Genomic DNA, 16,552 nt, shown 5'->3' with positions numbered 1-16,552 from the left:
ACTCAAAACAAAAAAAAGATATGGTAAGGCCACATGTTGTGGTCATACCTTACCCAACACAAAGCCATGTTCTTCCTCTAATGAGTTTCTCACGTTACCTTGCAAAACAAGGAATCCAAATTACATTCGTAAACACCGAGTTTAACCACAATCGCATCATCAGTTCCTTACCAAAATCATCCCATGATGATTATTTTGTTGGGAATGGGATCAATCTTGTTTCGATCCCTGACGGTTTAGAAGATTCACCAGAAGAGAGGAACATTCCAGGGAAGTTGTCTGAATCGGTTTTGCATTTTATGCCTACCAAAGTAGAGGAACTGATCGAGAGGATGATCACGGGCAGTAGCGGTGGTACTGGTACGATCATAAGCTGTGTTGTAGCCGATCAGAGCTTGGGATGGGCAATCGAAGTTGCGGTTAAGTTTGGGATCAGACGTGCTGCTTTTTGTCCCGCCGCGGCTGCGTCTATGGTTCTTGGATTTAGTATTAAGAAACTAATCGATGATGGTCTCATAGATTCCGATGGTAAGAATAATAAACTTTTCAATCTGGTTTTGATTTTTCTTTTTGATGTTGTAGAACTACAAAGATGACTTATAAATTTATAGCTATTGTTTCTATATCATATATGCAGGGACTCCGAGTGTGGACAAGACAATTCAACTATCTCCTGGGATGCCGATGATGGAAACAGACAAGTTTGTGTGGGTTTGTCTGAAGAACAAAGAATCTCAAAGGAACATATTCCAACTTATGCTTCAAAACAATGAGTCAATTGAGTCAACGGATTGGTTGTTGTGTAACTCCGTGTATGAACTCGAAACGGCAGCGTTTGGATTGTGCCCACAAATATTACCAATTGGTCCCGTTGGTTGGGCTCAGAGTCTTGAAGAGGATTCCATTTCCACGTCACTAGGAAGCTTTTTACCTCAGGACCGGGATTGTCTAGATTGGTTGGACCGGCAGATTGCCGGTTCGGTTATATATGTTGCCTTTGGGAGTTTTGGGGTTATCAGCAACGCTCAGTTACAAGAGCTAGCAATCGGTCTAGAGCTTACCAAAAGGTAAAAATTTGGGACAACTTGCTCAACTCTGTGTGATTATTATTCACTAATACTAAGTTAAGTTGACTCAACAGGCCGGTCTTGTGGGTCACCGGCTCCGGTGATCAACAACCGATCAAAGTCGGGTCGTATCAGGTCAAAGTGGTGAGATGGGCACCACAACGGGAGGTCCTTTCTTGTGGAGCCATTGGATGTTTCGTGAGCCATTGTGGATGGAATTCAACTTTGGAAGGAGCCCAAAATGGCATACCATTCTTATGCATCCCTTATTTTGCAGACCAATTTATCAACAAAGCATATATATGCGATGTATGGAAGATTGGATTAGGATTTGAAAGAGATGGACAAGGAGTGGTTCCGAGGTTAGAGGTGAAGGAGAAGATCAATGAGATCATGAGAGACGGTGGAGTGTATAAACAACGAGCCATGAAGATTAAAGAGATCGTGATGAAAAGCGTTGCAAAAGATGGAATCTCTTATGAGAATCTTGATAAATTTGTCAGCTGGATCAAATCACAAATGAATTGATAAAGTTTAGCAATGCATGCATATTATTACAATGTTTCTAAAGAAAGATAAAATGCAAAAGAAATTAAATGTATCCAATTCAAGCTTTCAACCAAACATCCAACAACTTATTAGTGTGTGTATGAGAAAATTATGAAGAGAACAAAAAATCAAAACAGAGGATCTCTGACATTTCCAGTAGAGGATAAAGAGTAAATTGGTACATTTATTTTACCAGCGATGATGTGAAATTATGAAAGATACAGTAAGAAAAAACTCAAAAATAATGAATCCATCATCACCTTGTTCTGCTCTCTCCGCCGCCTACGGAATCTCCCCGTGGGCGAACCTTGCGGTTCTCTGACCGTTGTTTCAGAGACTTAGTAACGGTTCCAGTAGGTTCTGCGTCTGAACTTGTTGTAGTCGGGCAAACCTTGGATTGGACCAATAGCTGAGATGGCAATGTCCTGCACATAATCACATAAGCATTCACTTAATCACTCTTGGGTGTTGTTGTACTCTTGTTTAGCAGTCTAAACTCATTATCTCTTTTCTTTTTCTTGCATTTAAAGAAGCCTGGAGGATAGAGAAGGAGAGAAAGATATAACTTACCTTGTCATACATATATTTGTTGGCAACACGTTTTACCGTGCTGGCATCAACAGCATCAATCCTAGCAAAGAGTTCAGCGATTGGGATTCTACGCCCATAGGTCAGCAGCTGCACATATCACAGGAAATGATGCGTTTTAGAAGATAATGGTGTTCCAGAGCGGAACATAATGGGATGCTAAGGTTTGTTATCTTTGACCAAGCAAAGTATAGACTTCTAAAAATTATAAATTTACAATTTACAAGGTTCTATCAAGTTGCTTCTATGATTCAAGGCATACCTGACGACCAATATCTTCAGCAATTGGGCTAGTTCCATCCATGTGAAGTAACAATGATGATTTCAGCTGCAGAGAAATTTTAAATCAGTTGGCATTAAAAAAATACAGAAATAAATGAACACAACAGATTTACACATGTAACTAGCTAAAGCTAAATCTCGGGAAAGAGAGACAACATTAGTTGGGTGTTAACCTGATTCCGTGCACGTGTCACATCAGCGTCTGATACTCGGTAGGCCAACTTGGTTACCTCATACATAATGGCATATGATAGATCATCTAAGCAATCGGCCTGAAAAAGTAGCAGACTATATGAATATGCTTATATCGATGAAATTAAACAAAGACTCAAAGAGATAACAGCTAAGCTAGCTATGGAATTCTGGGTTGACCTTAGCAACTGCATAAACGCCGAACAGTCCAGTATCCTTGTAGTTGGTGTTAAATGCCATTATGCTTTCCGCTATTTCATTAATGGCAACCCTCTGGGTCAGGTCAGAACTGCACACAGAAATATAATGTTCATCAACACATTGCAAAAGGAGCTATTCTTTGAATCCATGGCTAGAAATAATAGCCAGAGAGCAAACTCACCCCACGTGTTTTCCCCCACCAACATTTTTGTTCCAAGAACCCAACATAGTTTGCATAACCATAAGAGCAACGGAATCTGGATCTGTCCAAGATGCTCCCTCAAAGGCAACAGCAAATTGTGCAAGGGGTAGGTCGTCATCAATCATTCGGACCTGCCAAGAATTTCAAGGGTTAGAGATTTAAGAAAGAAAGAAAGAATACTGCTTAAAGAGAAGTAGCAATCATATAAGTTGTGTCTTTACCTCAGAACCAGTAAAACTAGCAGGTTCATTGGCAACTAGTTGAGAAGTAGATGTTGGATCAGATGACAACTTTGTAAATAGCTTCTTCACTTGCTCAACAACTTCCTCATGATTAACAGCTCCTGCAGCAGCAATCACCTGACATGTTTTGGATGAGCCAACATAAGAATCCTAACAAATTCAATAAACCGATTGTAGGAAATGATAAAGAGGTAACCAAAATTAATACCATCCTGGAAGCTGTGTAGTGAGTCTTAATGTAATTCTGTAGGTCCTCTCTGGTGATCGACTTGACGTTCTGAGCAGGCCCCAAAATAGTTCTTCCAAGGGGTGTATATTGGAATGCAGTAGCATGTAAATGGTCAAGAACCACTTCATCTGTTTGTCCCTCCACCTACGGCCACACAAATTACCAAAAGCTACACTTTAGCTAAGTAAAGTAACAAATAACTCTAATAAAACCTATGACTATGCCAATTAAACCTCAAAATATGAATGAGTAAGCCACTACAAGCTTAAAAAGAGGTAGATCAATTAAGAACATGATAAAGTTTTCATTTTTAGGCACAAGAGAAACAGAAACTAACGGTATTGATCGAGAACAGAGCAAAAAGTTCGAATTTTTAAGTAGACAGATAAATAAAAAAGCAAACCTCTTGCATTTCCCTGAGGATGACATCACGTTCCCGGTTGATTCTACCTTCCTCGAACTTGGAGTTCTGTAAGATATCAGCCAACACATCCAAAGCCTGGTTCACATTCGAATCCAACACCTTTGCATAGTATGTGGTCTGTTCCCTAGATGTATACGCATTCAAATGACCACCAATATCTTCGATCTCTTCCTCCAACGCCCTCACAGTACGCCTCGACGTGCCTTTGAATATCATATGCTCCAGAAAATGAGCTGTTCCGTTTGTCTCATCCGACTCGAACCGAGATCCAGCGTCGATCCAGACTCCAACGGTGGCGGTCTTGGCCGAGAGATTGGACTCAGTAGCGACTCTTAGACCATTGGGCAAGGTTGTGACACGTGTCTCCGGAGCTGACAAGATGTGGTTGTGCGAAGCTAGGATCGGAATTGGCGATGCGTATTTAAGAAACCTCTTGTCCGGATTCTCGAGCTTCTTGATCTTACTTTTGATAAGCTCGGCTGCGTGATCGTATGGCATAAGATGCGGCGGCGGCGGGGATGGAGTCGCCGGAGATGTGGAAGCCGGCGCTGAATCGATTGCTGAAAACGATGAGGAGGATCTTGTCACTTGATTCAGAGACAACCGCCTCTGAGATCGGCGTGCTAGGGATAGTAGATGCTTCATCGCCATTGCTGATGATGGCTTTCTCTTTGCTCTTCTCTCTCTCTGGCTCTCCTCTAGGGTTTGATTGAAAAAGCCAAAAATGGCAGAGACGACTCGAGATGCGAAGTAATAGCCAGTGGTTATGTGATTATGAAACGACGACACTTTAAGACACTACCAATACGATGTCGTTTTCAATAGAAAATACTAGTCAACTAAATTTAAAAGGCCGTATTAGGCCCATTATTATGAACAAGATTGGGCCATGAGAAGGGGTCCGGGTTTAAGACCCGGATTCGAGAAAACCCTAATTGAAAGAGAGTGAGCCGTATATAAAGAGTTTGTTAATGGAGATTGAAAACCCTAGCCTTTGCGGAGAGACAGAATAGTGAGAGAGTTGGGAGAAACCCAGACGAAGATCACGCTTTCTTAATCTCTCGTTTTAGCTATGGCGACTGGTAAAACTGTGAAAGATGTCTCACCCCATGACTTCGTCAAGGCTTACGCTTCTCATCTCAAGCGATCTGGCAAGGTTAGTAGATGAGTTGCTTCCAAGTTCTTTCGTGTTTTTGAGTAGAAATGATCTACGCCTTTTTTATTTGTCAACTTAAATTCTGAAATCAGAAATCTTTCCTTGAATTGAATCAGCCCTAGTCTTCACATTTATGCCATCTGCTCGTTTTTGTGTGCTTTTGTTATAATTAGTGTTGTGTTGAGGTTGTCGTAATAATCATTTACCTGCGAAGAAATGTGAGATTGTAAATAAAGCTCAAATTTTGATTTTGTAATAGCTCAGATTGTATGATGTCTCTTGTTAGCTTATTTTGTTTGTTGAATCTATTGAAATTTGTATCTGTTTACAATAATTGAAACCTAAGTTAATGTTAGTAATTGTTTCTAGACACACCTTTACTGTTTAGTCTGATACAAATGCTTTGAACCCACAACGTAATTCTTATTAAGGTCTTTTGAATTGAATGAAACGTCCTTAGTCGTTTTTGTCTATCTCGAGATCATAACATAATGTCTATTGTTTGTTTTCAGATTGAGCTTCCCCAATGGACTGACATTGTGAAGACCGGAAAGTTGAAGGAGCTTGCACCATATGATCCAGACTGGTACTACATCAGAGCTGGTAACCTCTTTTTTTTCTCTCCTCTTGTCTCTGTATTTCTCAATGCATATAAAGTTTTCTGATGAGAACTCTTGTTATGTAGCATCTATGGCAAGGAAGGTTTACCTTAGGGGAGGTCTTGGAGTTGGCGCTTTCCGTAGAATCTATGGAGGCAGCAAGAGGAACGGTAGTCGTCCACCACATTTCTGCAAAGCCAGCGGTGGTATTGCCCGACACATCCTCCAGCAGTTGGAGACAATGAACATTGTTGAGCTCGACACCAAAGGGTAACATTAATGACTTTAAACATCTTCTCTTTAGAGATCTTTGAACAATGCTAATAGTAACACTTTTGTTCTTCTCTTCAGAGGAAGAAGAATCACTTCCAGTGGCCAACGGGATTTGGACCAGGTTGCTGGCCGTATTGCAGTTGAACCTTGAAGATCTTAATGTTCTTTTTTGTTCTTCTACTACTTTTCAGGCCATTGTGCTTTTAGTGTTTATCTTTACTTTTATGAACTGTTATCATCTCTTGCTGAAGACTGCACTCTTAATGTTCAAAGATTTTAAAAATTTTGGTGGTGGCTTTGGACTTCGAAATTTATGTCTTCCTCCATTTTGTTGTTTTTGCGTCCGAGATATCTTAACCAAAAAACTAACAGAGCGCAAATTGGGGTAGACGAATCTTTAATAGTTTTAACCAGGTTGATTGTAATGCAAATTCTAATCATCATATTGCCAACAAAAAAAAAGCCATTTTGGTTTCTTGATGAAGTAATGTAGACAAAAGAAACGATCACTAAAGAGATCATAATCTGTGTGTGAGACACGGTTCTTTTTTTGGATCAGTAGAATGTTTGATGTGCAAATTGAGTCTTTAGATGCAAGTTTCAATCATTATAATATCTAAATGGAACCGAGGAAACCTAAACTTGCAAGTTGCAACTAATTTGGTTGCGTCAAGGAAAAAAGTAAGGTTCTGTTCCGAAAGAGGGGTGATATGGACAAGGAACAAGATTATTGAAGAAATGTGCAAATTGAATGAAAAGCTTTTTTAGAGGTCTTGCTGTTTGAAGAGGTCGCTCATGTAAGATCCAGTGTCGCTCCAAGACGATAGACTGCACCATGTTATCTTCTTGTGTTGCGGTATATTAAACTTGAATTCTCTGGGTATAGTCGGGTGCTTGTTCGACCTTTAAAGAAGAAACACAACAACACTTGATCATCTATCAAGAAGAAAGCAAAATTCAAGAATGTCTTTTTCTTTACCTTTTGGGAACGAATGGCCTATTAAAATATGGCATTGGTTGTGCCTTAGGGACCAACTCTTTCCTTAGCCTTCGTATCTCTTCTTCTTCTGCTAGCTAAAGAAACCAAAAAGCGTGTCATTCTTTTATATTTGATTACATAAGAAGCACACGGAGTTTCTTCTCATGTGCATACCTTTCGCTGCCGTTCTCTATCTGTTTTGTATTGCCCTATTAGGTTTATCTTCTCCGCAACCTGATACAATGATACAATGCTGGATTTAATCATACAAGATCCACAAAGGTGAAGGCAAATGGCTGAGCATCAGCATTATATATAGAAATTAAGACTCTGCTTGTGGTAGATGAGTTCAGGCCATAACGAGAAACTGTAACATGCATAACTCTCAACTATGGACAAGATATGTGTAAAATAGTTTTACCTGGTAATCAAATTCCGCTCGTTCCACTGCTCGAATGTCTGAATGGAGCTTCAAGTCTACTGGTATTGTGATGTCTTTCACATGAGGCTTAACCAAATTCTGAAATCAGAGAGAAACATTACAGTGTTAAACAACCTTTCGAGTACAGAATCATCTTCTTATGTTTAAACATCCAAAAAATATCTGGTTTGATAGAATGTTAATGAAGAGCAGAGGGGCTCACCTCAGGTTCATCAGTTGTCAAGGGAAGACCTTGAGCTATAGGGATTCTCATTTTTTCCTCCTCCAGTTTCATCTCTTGTAGCTTCTTTATAAACTCTTCTTCTTTCATTCGTCCCCGTTCCTGCGTAGACATAGACCAACAATCACGATTCAATAACTATCATGTCCGGAAAAAGCTATTCTCATGTTGTTTTGCCAAGTTTATACCTCAGTTCTGAGTTTGAATGGCCTCAAAGAGGTGACTTTGATCTGCTTCTTCTTCGATCTTCTACTCCCCACTGATGCAGAGGATTCCAAGCTCTGTCACAAATAGATAGTCAAACTACATCAACCATTCAAGGAGAGGATAAACAAAATCATATGCTGCATCGAACTAAACACATACATTTCTTCTGCCCCTGCGGCCACCATTTGAGTTTAGACTTGGAACACTACATCAAATCAGACAAATTAGAACCAAGTATGCATAGGATCAACAGTTTCAATAAAACCTCTATCTGTATACCTATTGTCCCATGATGAAGAAACTAAGGCATGAGGCTGTTCTAGTCCAAGATTCGTAGCTGTTAAAACCAAATCAGATGGAGAAAACAAAGAACTCCAAGTGACTTCATCAGTCTCAGTTTCTGGACACTTAGGAGGCTTCTGCTGACTCATCATTCCAGGCAATTCCCATTTCAAAGGTTTCTTAATCTGGTCTTCTTCCTTCTTATATGTAGAAAATGGGAAGCAAGTAAGCTTCTCAAAAGCTTTCACAAGATGCATCACTTTACCATATTCAGGGATACTCATCCTCGCTTCTTCAAGCACCTGTTCTCTTCTCCTCTTCATCAAAGCAACTCCAATTTCATCATAATCTCCAACTCCGACTTCTTCATCTCCGTCGTCCAAGTTACAACTGGATTCTCCAATCTCTGGTTCAGATTTGAAGAACTCTTCTTGTGAAGCGCGTAGAGTCTCATACGCGATACAAACACATTTCTTAGAGTTGGAATTGGTCTTAGCTCCACATTTACAATCCACAGAAACCGAAGGATCCGTCGTCTCCTTCGTAGAGTTCTTCTTCTTCTTCTTCTTAACCACCACGAATCTCCTCTCTCTGATCCGGTTCCGCGGTGAGAAAACCGTCGGATTAGGCTTCGATTTCGGATTCTTCTGCGAAGATTTATTTCTCGATTTCGCGAGTGGAGTCGAGTGTGAGACGACGATGTTAGGGTTGGAATTCTCGGAGAATTTAGAAGTATCTTCTTGAGAATTGTTGGATTGGAAAGTGATCGGATCCATCAACGGAGTCTCGTGTTTAGCATTCTTCAAATTCGTCGATTCCATCGGAGATGCGAAATTAGGGTTTTGTCTAGAGATTACGGAAGAAGAAAGAAGAATAGAGAGAGAGAGGAGACAGAGGAGGAGGGAATTGGGTGATGCAAAATCTGACCGTTGCGACTTGTTAGGAAGACTCTCTCTTGTAACGGTTTAGTGAGTCATTCATTTACTGGATTTCGCGTAATCACGACGGATTAATTGCTTAATTTCAAACTTTTTGTGGTTTTAACGCTCGAGAATCTAAAATGATTTGTCAATTGGGTTTCTGGCCCAAGCCCAATCCAAACCGATTAAAACGGAACGGCGTCGGTTTTAACTTGGTTATATTTTATTGTCAACCAAACATAGTTTAATGTTGCAATTTAACTTTATGAGTTGTACATATTTATATAGCTTGAGAAACACTTTAAAGTTGGAAACAAAGAAAAAAGAAAGAAAAAGTAATGATGCTGGATTTTGAAGCATCTTTGATCTCAAGTTTGCTTTTGCAGAATCCACCTTTCACTTAACTAAACTAATGTAACACCGAACATATTATATTAATCAAATATATACAAAAGAAAAAAAAAATTACATGTTAGGCAATTACTACTAATATTTACGTGTTAAAAAGTTTGTTGTTGCCTTGTTGGTTTAGCTCTGCGGCTAAGTTAGCACTGCCAAATTTTGTGATCCCCTATACTAGAGAGATTAAAATTTTAACTCCCCCTAATTTAATTAGAGAAAAAAAAAAAAGTTGAAGGAAAAAAAAAGTAACTAATAAAGTTTTAGGAGCCACGTTATGGGAGTCTTAGGGGCATTTACGGAAAATCATGACCTATATAAATCAGCTTCTTCATTCTGATCACCGTCACAATTAATTTCCCCGCAATTCCATACACATTCCCCACCACCACCACAGTGTGAGGAGCGAAACCTGAAAAGTTACGTAGCTCCACTCCTCACTCCTCCACATAAGGTACGATCAACGGACGTAGCTTCTCTCTTGTAATATGAGATCTTCCTTTTAGGTTTCCGCCATTTGATTAATCTCTCCGTTTAATATTATTATGTGATTGCCGTCGATTTGGATCTCAAATTCGTCTACCTTTTTTAAATAGAATTTTGGATCTGATTGCTTGTGTTGATATTGTTGTGCTCCGGTTCGGTTTGCTGTGTGATCCGCGAAAATTCACATAATTTTGCACTCTTTTCTTCGACTCTTCCTTAAACCGGTGGTTTCATTCAATTGCATGTAACCAGATCTGTGATTTTTTTTATAAGGTTCGTGTAATTTCCAATTTGTTTATTGCTCTACTTGAATTGCTTATGGGGCTAAACCATGATCATGAATTCCTCATTTGGTTTTACATGAATTCTCTATCTTCAGTTTCTTTACTGTACCGGATCTGACTTACTTACTGCATCCACCAAACTTGTTTAGTTTTTTTGAATACATAAAAAAAGCTATATATCTTGCATCTCTGTTTCTCATACATTTGCTCTAATTCTCGGATCTGACATGCTGATACCAAATCTCTGAATTTATGTTTTTTCTTTGCAGATTAAATAAAAAATGGTGAAGATCTGCTGTATAGGAGCTGGGTATGTTGGTGGTCCAACTATGGCCGTCATTGCTTTAAAATGTCCTAACGTTGAAGTTGCTGTTGTTGATATCTCTGTACCACGTATCACTGCTTGGAACAGCGACACGCTCCCAATCTATGAGCCAGGTCTCGATGAAGTTGTCAAGCAATGCCGTGGCAAGAACCTTTTCTTCAGTACTGATGTTGAGAAACACGTCAGAGAAGCTGATATCGTCTTTGTCTCTGTCAATACCCCTACCAAAACTCGTGGTCTTGGTGCTGGTAAAGCTGCTGACTTGACTTACTGGGAAAGCGCTGCTCGTATGATCGCTGATGTCTCGGTTTCAGACAAGATTGTTGTTGAGAAATCAACCGTTCCTGTAAAAACCGCTGAAGCCATCGAGAAGATCCTTACACACAACAGTAAAGGAATCAAGTTCCAGATTCTCTCTAACCCTGAGTTCCTTGCTGAAGGAACTGCTATTGAAGATCTTTTCCATCCTGACCGTGTTTTGATCGGTGGTCGTGAAACCCCTGAAGGCTTTAAAGCTGTTAATGCCTTGAAAGATGTTTATGCTCAGTGGGTTCCAGAAGATAGAATCCTAACTACTAATCTCTGGTCTGCTGAGCTCACCAAGCTTGCTGCCAACGCATTCTTAGCCCAAAGAATCTCATCTGTCAATGCTATGTCTGCTCTCTGTGAAGCCACTGGTGCTAACGTCACTGAAGTCTCCTTTGCTGTTGGTAAAGACTCTAGAATCGGTCCCAAGTTCTTGAACTCCAGTGTCGGTTTTGGCGGCTCCTGTTTCCAGAAAGATATCCTCAACTTGGTTTACATCTGTGAATGCAACGGCCTCCCTGAAGTAGCCGAATACTGGAAACAAGTCATCAAGATCAATGACTACCAGAAAACCCGGTTTGTAAATCGCATTGTCTCCTCAATGTTCAACACAGTTTCCAACAAAAAGATTGCTGTCCTTGGATTCGCCTTCAAGAAAGACACTGGTGACACGAGAGAGACTCCAGCCATTGATGTCTGCAAAGGTTTGTTAGGAGACAAAGCCCGAATCAGCATCTATGATCCACAAGTCACTGAAGAACAGATCCAAAGAGACTTAACCATGAACAAGTTCGATTGGGACCATCCACTTCACCTCCAACCCATGAGTCCAACCACTGTGAAACAAGTCTCAGTCGCTTGGGACGCTTATGCTGCCACCAAAGACGCCCATGGAATCTGCTTGTTAACTGAGTGGGAAGAGTTTAAAACACTTGACTATGAGCGGATCTTTGAAAATATGCAGAAACCAGCGTTTGTCTTCGATGGAAGAAATGTTGTTGATGCAGAGAAGCTGAGGAAGATAGGATTTATTGTTTACTCTATTGGTAAGCCATTGGACCAGTGGCTCAAGGACATGCCTGCTCTTGCTTAGCTTTGAGTTTTATTCTCAAGATTTGGATTCCTTTTTCTCTATATATATGTTGGTTATATCAAATAATTTGTTCTGTTTCTTTTTGATGAGACATTTTCCAATACTTTTATCATATGTTTGGTTAGAAAGAGAGACTAGATTTGGTTATTATCGCTAACCACCTTGTACGTTGGATATCAAACTTGTAAGCTTCTCAAACATTTTCAATATATAAACCTTTTACTGTTTCTGATTACTATTTATTGCCGGATTGAGGAAGATATAACTAAAGATGATTGCAATAAAAAAAAACTGTTAGAATTTTCATCGTCCACTCGTATATATAAAACAACCTGCCCTTGAATCCGGCAAAAAAGAGAGAGAGAGAGAGTATGATGATGATGATAAGGCAAACGTCGAGAAAGGCTTATCTAGGGCTACGGGCGTCTCCTTTAGGGTTAGGGCGTCGATTGTACCACGAGAATGTGATCGACCACTTTGAAAACCCTAGGAACGTCGGATCCTTCAACAGGAACGACCCTGACGTTGGCACAGGATTGGTAGGAGCTCCTGCCTGCGGGGACCTCATGAGCCTCCAGATTAAGGTCGATGATTCCGGTCAGATCATTGATACTCGATTCTGGACCTTTGGTTGTGGCTCTGCTATCGCCTCTTCTTCTGTCGGTATGTCTTCGAATCAGAGTTTTTAATTTTGATCTATTCGTTAGTCGCTCATGAGCAGAGTCGATCAGAGATAAGTAGGCAAGTTTTGATTTGTATGTTTTTTGGTTTGTTTGTTCAGCTTCTGAATGGATCAAGGGCAAAACCATAGAGGAAGTTTTGACCATCAAGAACGCGTAAGTGCCCTATTTTTACAATCTGCCAAAGCATGTTTCTGTTCATGTCGCTCAAAGAGATTAACAATATCTATCACCATGGTTGTCATATCTAACTCTGTTTCAGTAGTTGGAATATCTCAAGTCTAGTGATAAGTAAGTTGAACATTTGGATGGATGAGTAATTTTGTTTAGGAATTCTTAAATTCGCAGGGAAATCGCAAAGCATCTTAGGTTGCCACCGGTCAAGCTACATTGCAGTATGCTTGCAGAGGACGCGATCAAGTCCGCGGTCAGAGACTACAAGGAGAAGCAAGCAAAGGCTAATGCTGCCACTGAAGGAGAAACTGTCGAGGCCTGAATCCACTATTAATACTATATGCCGCATTGTGCTGTTGTTGCTGCTGCTGATGAAATACAAGTTGCAAGGAGAGGTGTGTTTCGTTTGGTTGTTTTATGCTTACCTTTCAATTGTTTTAGTTAAGTTCTTTGAATAAATAGCTGAGCATGTTTATTAGCTATTGATTAACTCAACCGAGTCATTCTTCTGCATTGTGAGAGTCATTCTTCTGCATTGTGAGTGATACTTCTTTCTTTAGTGTTTTATGAAAGCTCAAAGCCTAGACACGTCAAACTTAATTTCTAGCTGAAACAAAAAAGTTCTCTTTCACTTCTTATTATAGGCTAAAAAGCCGAAGTTACGAAACTAGCCCTTTCTTCCTTCCCTCGCTCTCACACACACTTGTTGTCAGTGCTGCTTATTGATTCTCCTCTGTTTCCCCACTTTCTCTCTTGCTCCCTCTCACTCTCTTGCTTTCTTTAATCCGAATTTTTCAGAGCATTACGTATCTTTCTTTGCCCCCAACAGTTACTGCTCTGTCTCCGGCGATTTCTTTTGCCTTTCCTCCTGAAAGGTGACGGCCTTTGTAGCTGTTTCTACGCTCATCTTTCTTGGGTAATGAGCGTAATCCTCTTCGCCCTCATCTCTGCTTTCCAACAAGCTTCGTTTTAATGGAAGACCATCATCAAGAATTTGAGAAGTCCATCTTCGAATTCGTACCTAACAAGCTCAGAAACTCTCTAGTTTCGAGAAATCGCAAGATGAAGAATGGCTTCAGAGACTCTATGAGTCACTACGAAGAGCTCTCTAGCTCCTACGGATTGAGGAAGAACCCGAAGAAAACCCAGAAATCTCTACTCGTTCATCCAAGGACGAATAAGAAGAGTTTGATTCGATGCAGAGAGTGTGGGAAAGGGTTTCTTTACGAGAAATGTTTGCTGAATCATCGCCAAGTGACACATTCTGAAGAATCTGTGAGAAGAAGTTTGTTCTGTAGCTTCAGTGTTGTGCAGAAGAGAAAGAGATCGAAGAGAGTTTCCAGGTACAAGAAGAAGAGAACTCCATTCTCTGTTTCTTCTTCTTCTTCTTCTTCGTTTACAATGTTTCCTGTTTCTGTGGATGATGATGGGGAGTTATTAGAAGTCGCTGAGTCTTTGATTCTGTTGTCTATGAGTGGTGGTAAGTTCATGCATGGTTTGGAAATCTTTGGTAAAGCTCTGGATTCGAATCAAGAGACGAATCAGAGAGAATCTGGATATGGGTTTTTGAGGAATAAGCAAAAACTTGTTGCTGAAGCTTTGGATGGAGACGGTGAAGAATCTAATGGACGGTCGAAAGAGCTTTCGGATTTCTTGGCAGACAAGAAGGCCAGGGAAGGCGATGAATCGGGTCAGCAGAAGCAGGTAGGAGCTGGAATGCTTATAGAAGAAATCGAACAGAAACTTGTTGGTCAAGAAACTGTCTTTGGAGATTCAGATTCAGGAAATAAAGGTTTTCTGATGAACATTGATGAGCATCGGTGTGGGCTCTGTGACAAGGTTTTCTCGACTTATCAAGCTCTTGGTGGTCATCAGACGTTTCACAGAATAAGAAACAAGTCCAAAAGTCGAACCTAGAGATGCAGAGACGAATCAGTACTGGAAGTTGGAAGCTGAGATTAGTGGGTCAGTGACGTTGGGACGTAAAGTGCAGAGTGTGCTCAAGGCTTTAGGTCAGTTCAGGCTTTTTAAGAGGTCACAAGAAGTGTCAAAGCACGAGATCAAATGATGGAGAGAACCTTTAGCTAGCTGTGATGTTTTTTTTTTGTGTGTGTTGAAATTCAATTGTTGTTGTCTTGTTAGCTGTGTGATGTTTGTATTTTGGTACGTAGAGGGGAGACTTTGTTTAGTCGTTGGTTTCTCAAATCGGTATTCAAAAAATTGTACATCAACTTGTTATGGTTTTAGCAATTTTAGCTCATTTCACATCACATGTTCAAATTCTCTAATCCATTTGGTTTGTTTTTCGAGAAATATGAAATTTTTCTTTCAAATCTGACCCTCTAGTTTCCACGTTTTGAATGTGTAACTCACTTTAAAATCGGAAAAAGAGTCTTGGGGATCAAATAAAAATACAATCATAAACAAATCTTATGAAAACTCATAAATTCCTGGTTAAATTTTAACAATACACGACATAATATTGGTATGATATCGCAAAATTGAGCTGAAAGATCATGTCGAGGTATAGTTTCTTCAAACTTCAATCTTATGTCTTTGACCGTATCACTATCATGTATAGTGTCGGTTGGTCTTCGCATTAAAATGAAAAACTTTTCAAATAGTTTGGCGAATGTTCATTATAAATGAAATCAAATAAAAGAAAAGTTCATATACTATTAAATGATTACGACATACGAAAATTCGTACGGAAATTTCTGATTTTCCTTTCCTAATTGTATACTTTTCCTTTTCTTCTCCTTTTGCGTCTACTTATTTCCATTTATATAAAAAATACAGCTGTTAAGAAAAATATTTAACATTTTTAATATATAATAAAACTGGAAAAAAATGAAAAATATATATTTATAAATTATTGCTTGGGCATGAAAGTCGGAAAAAAACCTAAAATTAGCTTAATACAGAAAACCCTAAACTCAAGGTCAAGACACCAAATCCTTTAACACGGTTTGATTCATTTATAATTGAAATCCTTAATTAATTACGCTTCTTCTTTTTTTCTTCCTTTTTTTTTTTCTTTTCTTTTGGTTTTTAATGCATTATTATTAGTTCTTTTTTTATTTTGAGATCCACCGGCGAAATCACTTTGGCAAAAAAAAAAAGGCTTGATTTTTCTTCTTCTTCTTCTTCTTCTTCTTCCTCCTCTTATATTTTGTCGTCTTCTTCTTCCACAAAGCTCATTGCTTTGTCTTTGAAACCTTCTTGTAACACGAATTCGAGCTAAACCCATTTGGATTCTCAATTCGAATTTGCTCAAAAGAGTCGGCGGGAATCTAAAAAATTCCGAATTTTTGCTGGCTGTCGTTAAAATCCTAATGCGGTGTGAGAGAAGACGACTACAACGAATAAGAAGAGCGAATCAGAGTCTAAAATCATCGGATTTGGGAGTTACCCACAAGGCTAGATCGGTAATCGAGATCGGAGGAAACGCGTCGTGGGGAGGTGATGTTTTTGAGTTGGGGATTGGGTGGAATTAAAATTAGGGTTTTAAACGATTCGGTTGATCTGATAACGACTCCGGGGCTGCAAGATCAAGGATGCAGCTTCACATATCGCCTAGCATGAGAAGCATTACGATTTCGAGCAGCAATGAGTTTATTGATTTGATGAAGATCAAAGTCGCAGCTCGTCACATCTCTTACCGAACTCTCTTCCACACTATCTTAATCCTCGCCTTCTTGTTGCCTTTTGTCTTCATCCTTACCGCTGTTGTTACCCTTGAAGGTGTCAA

The 16,552-nt window shown here is 39.7% G+C and overlaps 8 protein-coding genes across 9 annotated transcripts in view; 6 read left to right on the top strand and 2 right to left on the bottom strand.

Moving 5' to 3' along the window:
- On the top strand, window positions 24-1,668 carry LOC104744272 (UDP-glycosyltransferase 83A1-like). Its single transcript, XM_010465296.2, has 3 exons — window positions 24-528; window positions 638-1,067; window positions 1,142-1,668. The coding sequence occupies exons 1-3, from the start codon at window positions 81-83 to the stop codon at window positions 1,593-1,595; spliced, it is 1,332 nt and encodes a 443-aa protein (XP_010463598.2). The 5' UTR covers window positions 24-80; the 3' UTR covers window positions 1,596-1,668.
- LOC104744273 (probable mitochondrial-processing peptidase subunit beta, mitochondrial) lies at window positions 1,660-4,730 on the bottom strand. 2 transcript variants are annotated; one of them, XM_010465297.2, is made up of 9 exons: window positions 3,956-4,729; window positions 3,532-3,696; window positions 3,303-3,440; window positions 3,061-3,212; window positions 2,859-2,967; window positions 2,660-2,758; window positions 2,467-2,532; window positions 2,187-2,294; window positions 1,660-2,041 (listed from the first exon to the last, which is right to left on the bottom strand). In XM_010465297.2, exons 1-9 carry the CDS (start codon window positions 4,625-4,627, stop codon window positions 1,955-1,957), a joined length of 1,596 nt encoding a protein of 531 aa, XP_010463599.1. In that variant the 5' UTR covers window positions 4,628-4,729; the 3' UTR covers window positions 1,660-1,954. The 2 variants fall into 2 exon arrangements, with proteins under 2 accessions (XP_010463599.1, XP_010463600.1); XM_010465298.2 differs by having other exon boundaries at window positions 1,665-2,041; window positions 2,183-2,294; window positions 3,956-4,730.
- On the top strand, window positions 4,946-6,330 carry LOC104744271 (40S ribosomal protein S19-1-like). The gene is made up of 4 exons (XM_010465295.1): window positions 4,946-5,132; window positions 5,645-5,735; window positions 5,818-6,001; window positions 6,083-6,330. Exons 1-4 carry the CDS (start codon window positions 5,049-5,051, stop codon window positions 6,153-6,155), a joined length of 432 nt encoding a protein of 143 aa, XP_010463597.1. The 5' UTR covers window positions 4,946-5,048; the 3' UTR covers window positions 6,156-6,330.
- LOC104744270 lies at window positions 6,604-9,209 on the bottom strand. The gene is made up of 8 exons (XM_010465294.2): window positions 8,132-9,209; window positions 8,012-8,057; window positions 7,834-7,926; window positions 7,628-7,747; window positions 7,405-7,503; window positions 7,158-7,217; window positions 6,984-7,078; window positions 6,604-6,907 (listed from the first exon to the last, which is right to left on the bottom strand). Exons 1-8 carry the CDS (start codon window positions 8,953-8,955, stop codon window positions 6,769-6,771), a joined length of 1,476 nt encoding a protein of 491 aa, XP_010463596.1. The 5' UTR covers window positions 8,956-9,209; the 3' UTR covers window positions 6,604-6,768.
- Window positions 9,780-12,182, top strand: LOC104744269 (UDP-glucose 6-dehydrogenase 3-like). The gene is made up of 2 exons (XM_010465291.1): window positions 9,780-9,907; window positions 10,493-12,182. Exon 2 carries the CDS (start codon window positions 10,505-10,507, stop codon window positions 11,945-11,947), a length of 1,443 nt encoding a protein of 480 aa, XP_010463593.1. The 5' UTR covers window positions 9,780-9,907; window positions 10,493-10,504; the 3' UTR covers window positions 11,948-12,182.
- On the top strand, window positions 12,242-13,360 carry LOC104744268 (iron-sulfur cluster assembly protein 2). Its single transcript, XM_010465290.2, has 3 exons — window positions 12,242-12,610; window positions 12,729-12,783; window positions 12,976-13,360. The coding sequence occupies exons 1-3, from the start codon at window positions 12,319-12,321 to the stop codon at window positions 13,121-13,123; spliced, it is 495 nt and encodes a 164-aa protein (XP_010463592.1). The 5' UTR covers window positions 12,242-12,318; the 3' UTR covers window positions 13,124-13,360.
- Window positions 13,774-14,718, top strand: LOC104747963. Its single transcript, XM_010469666.1, has one exon. It carries the CDS (start codon window positions 13,774-13,776, stop codon window positions 14,716-14,718), a length of 945 nt encoding a protein of 314 aa, XP_010467968.1.
- Window positions 15,919-16,552, top strand: part of LOC104747962 (probable galacturonosyltransferase 13) — a 4,308-nt gene continuing 3,674 nt past the window's right edge. The window contains exon 1 of the mRNA XM_019237401.1: window positions 15,919-16,552. Coding sequence (XP_019092946.1) covers window positions 16,359-16,552 — 194 coding nt within the window. The 5' untranslated portion in view covers window positions 15,919-16,358.

This window comes from Camelina sativa, chromosome 15, assembly GCF_000633955.1.
Source record: "Camelina sativa cultivar DH55 chromosome 15, Cs, whole genome shotgun sequence".
Lineage (NCBI taxonomy): Eukaryota > Viridiplantae > Streptophyta > Magnoliopsida > Brassicales > Brassicaceae > Camelina > Camelina sativa.
This window is presented reverse-complemented; position numbering and strand designations above follow the sequence as displayed.

Bases quoted from the DNA above. Each gene is read 5' to 3' on its own strand.
- LOC104744272 (XM_010465296.2), top strand. From the start codon at position 81: ATGAGTTTCTCACGTTACCTTGCAAAACAAGGAATCCAAATTACATTC. The intron at 529-637 runs GTAAGAATAATA...TCATATATGCAG, and splicing joins TGGTCTCATAGATTCCGATG to GGACTCCGAGTGTGGACAAG. The intron at 1,068-1,141 runs GTAAAAATTTGG...TTGACTCAACAG, and splicing joins GGTCTAGAGCTTACCAAAAG to GCCGGTCTTGTGGGTCACCG.
- LOC104747963 (XM_010469666.1), top strand. From the start codon at position 13,774: ATGGAAGACCATCATCAAGAATTTGAGAAGTCCATCTTCGAATTCGTA.
- LOC104744271 (XM_010465295.1), top strand. From the start codon at position 5,049: ATGGCGACTGGTAAAACTGTGAAAGATGTCTCACCCCATGACTTCGTC. The intron at 5,133-5,644 runs GTTAGTAGATGA...GTTTGTTTTCAG, and splicing joins ATCTCAAGCGATCTGGCAAG to ATTGAGCTTCCCCAATGGAC. The intron at 6,002-6,082 runs GTAACATTAATG...TCTTCTCTTCAG, and splicing joins GTTGAGCTCGACACCAAAGG to AGGAAGAAGAATCACTTCCA.
- LOC104744273 (XM_010465298.2), bottom strand. From the start codon at position 4,627: ATGGCGATGAAGCATCTACTATCCCTAGCACGCCGATCTCAGAGGCGG. The intron at 2,968-3,060 runs GTGAGTTTGCTC...TTCTGTGTGCAG, and splicing joins GGTGGGGGAAAACACGTGGG to TTCTGACCTGACCCAGAGGG. The intron at 2,533-2,659 runs GTTAACACCCAA...ATTTCTCTGCAG, and splicing joins TGACACGTGCACGGAATCAG to CTGAAATCATCATTGTTACT.
- LOC104744268 (XM_010465290.2), top strand. From the start codon at position 12,319: ATGATGATGATGATAAGGCAAACGTCGAGAAAGGCTTATCTAGGGCTA. The intron at 12,611-12,728 runs GTATGTCTTCGA...TTGTTTGTTCAG, and splicing joins TATCGCCTCTTCTTCTGTCG to CTTCTGAATGGATCAAGGGC. The intron at 12,784-12,975 runs GTAAGTGCCCTA...TTAAATTCGCAG, and splicing joins GTTTTGACCATCAAGAACGC to GGAAATCGCAAAGCATCTTA.
- LOC104744269 (XM_010465291.1), top strand. From the start codon at position 10,505: ATGGTGAAGATCTGCTGTATAGGAGCTGGGTATGTTGGTGGTCCAACT.
- LOC104744270 (XM_010465294.2), bottom strand. From the start codon at position 8,955: ATGGAATCGACGAATTTGAAGAATGCTAAACACGAGACTCCGTTGATG. The intron at 7,927-8,011 runs GTATGTGTTTAG...TATTTGTGACAG, and splicing joins GCCGCAGGGGCAGAAGAAAT to AGCTTGGAATCCTCTGCATC. The intron at 6,908-6,983 runs GTAAAGAAAAAG...TCTTCTTTAAAG, and splicing joins AGGCCATTCGTTCCCAAAAG to GTCGAACAAGCACCCGACTA.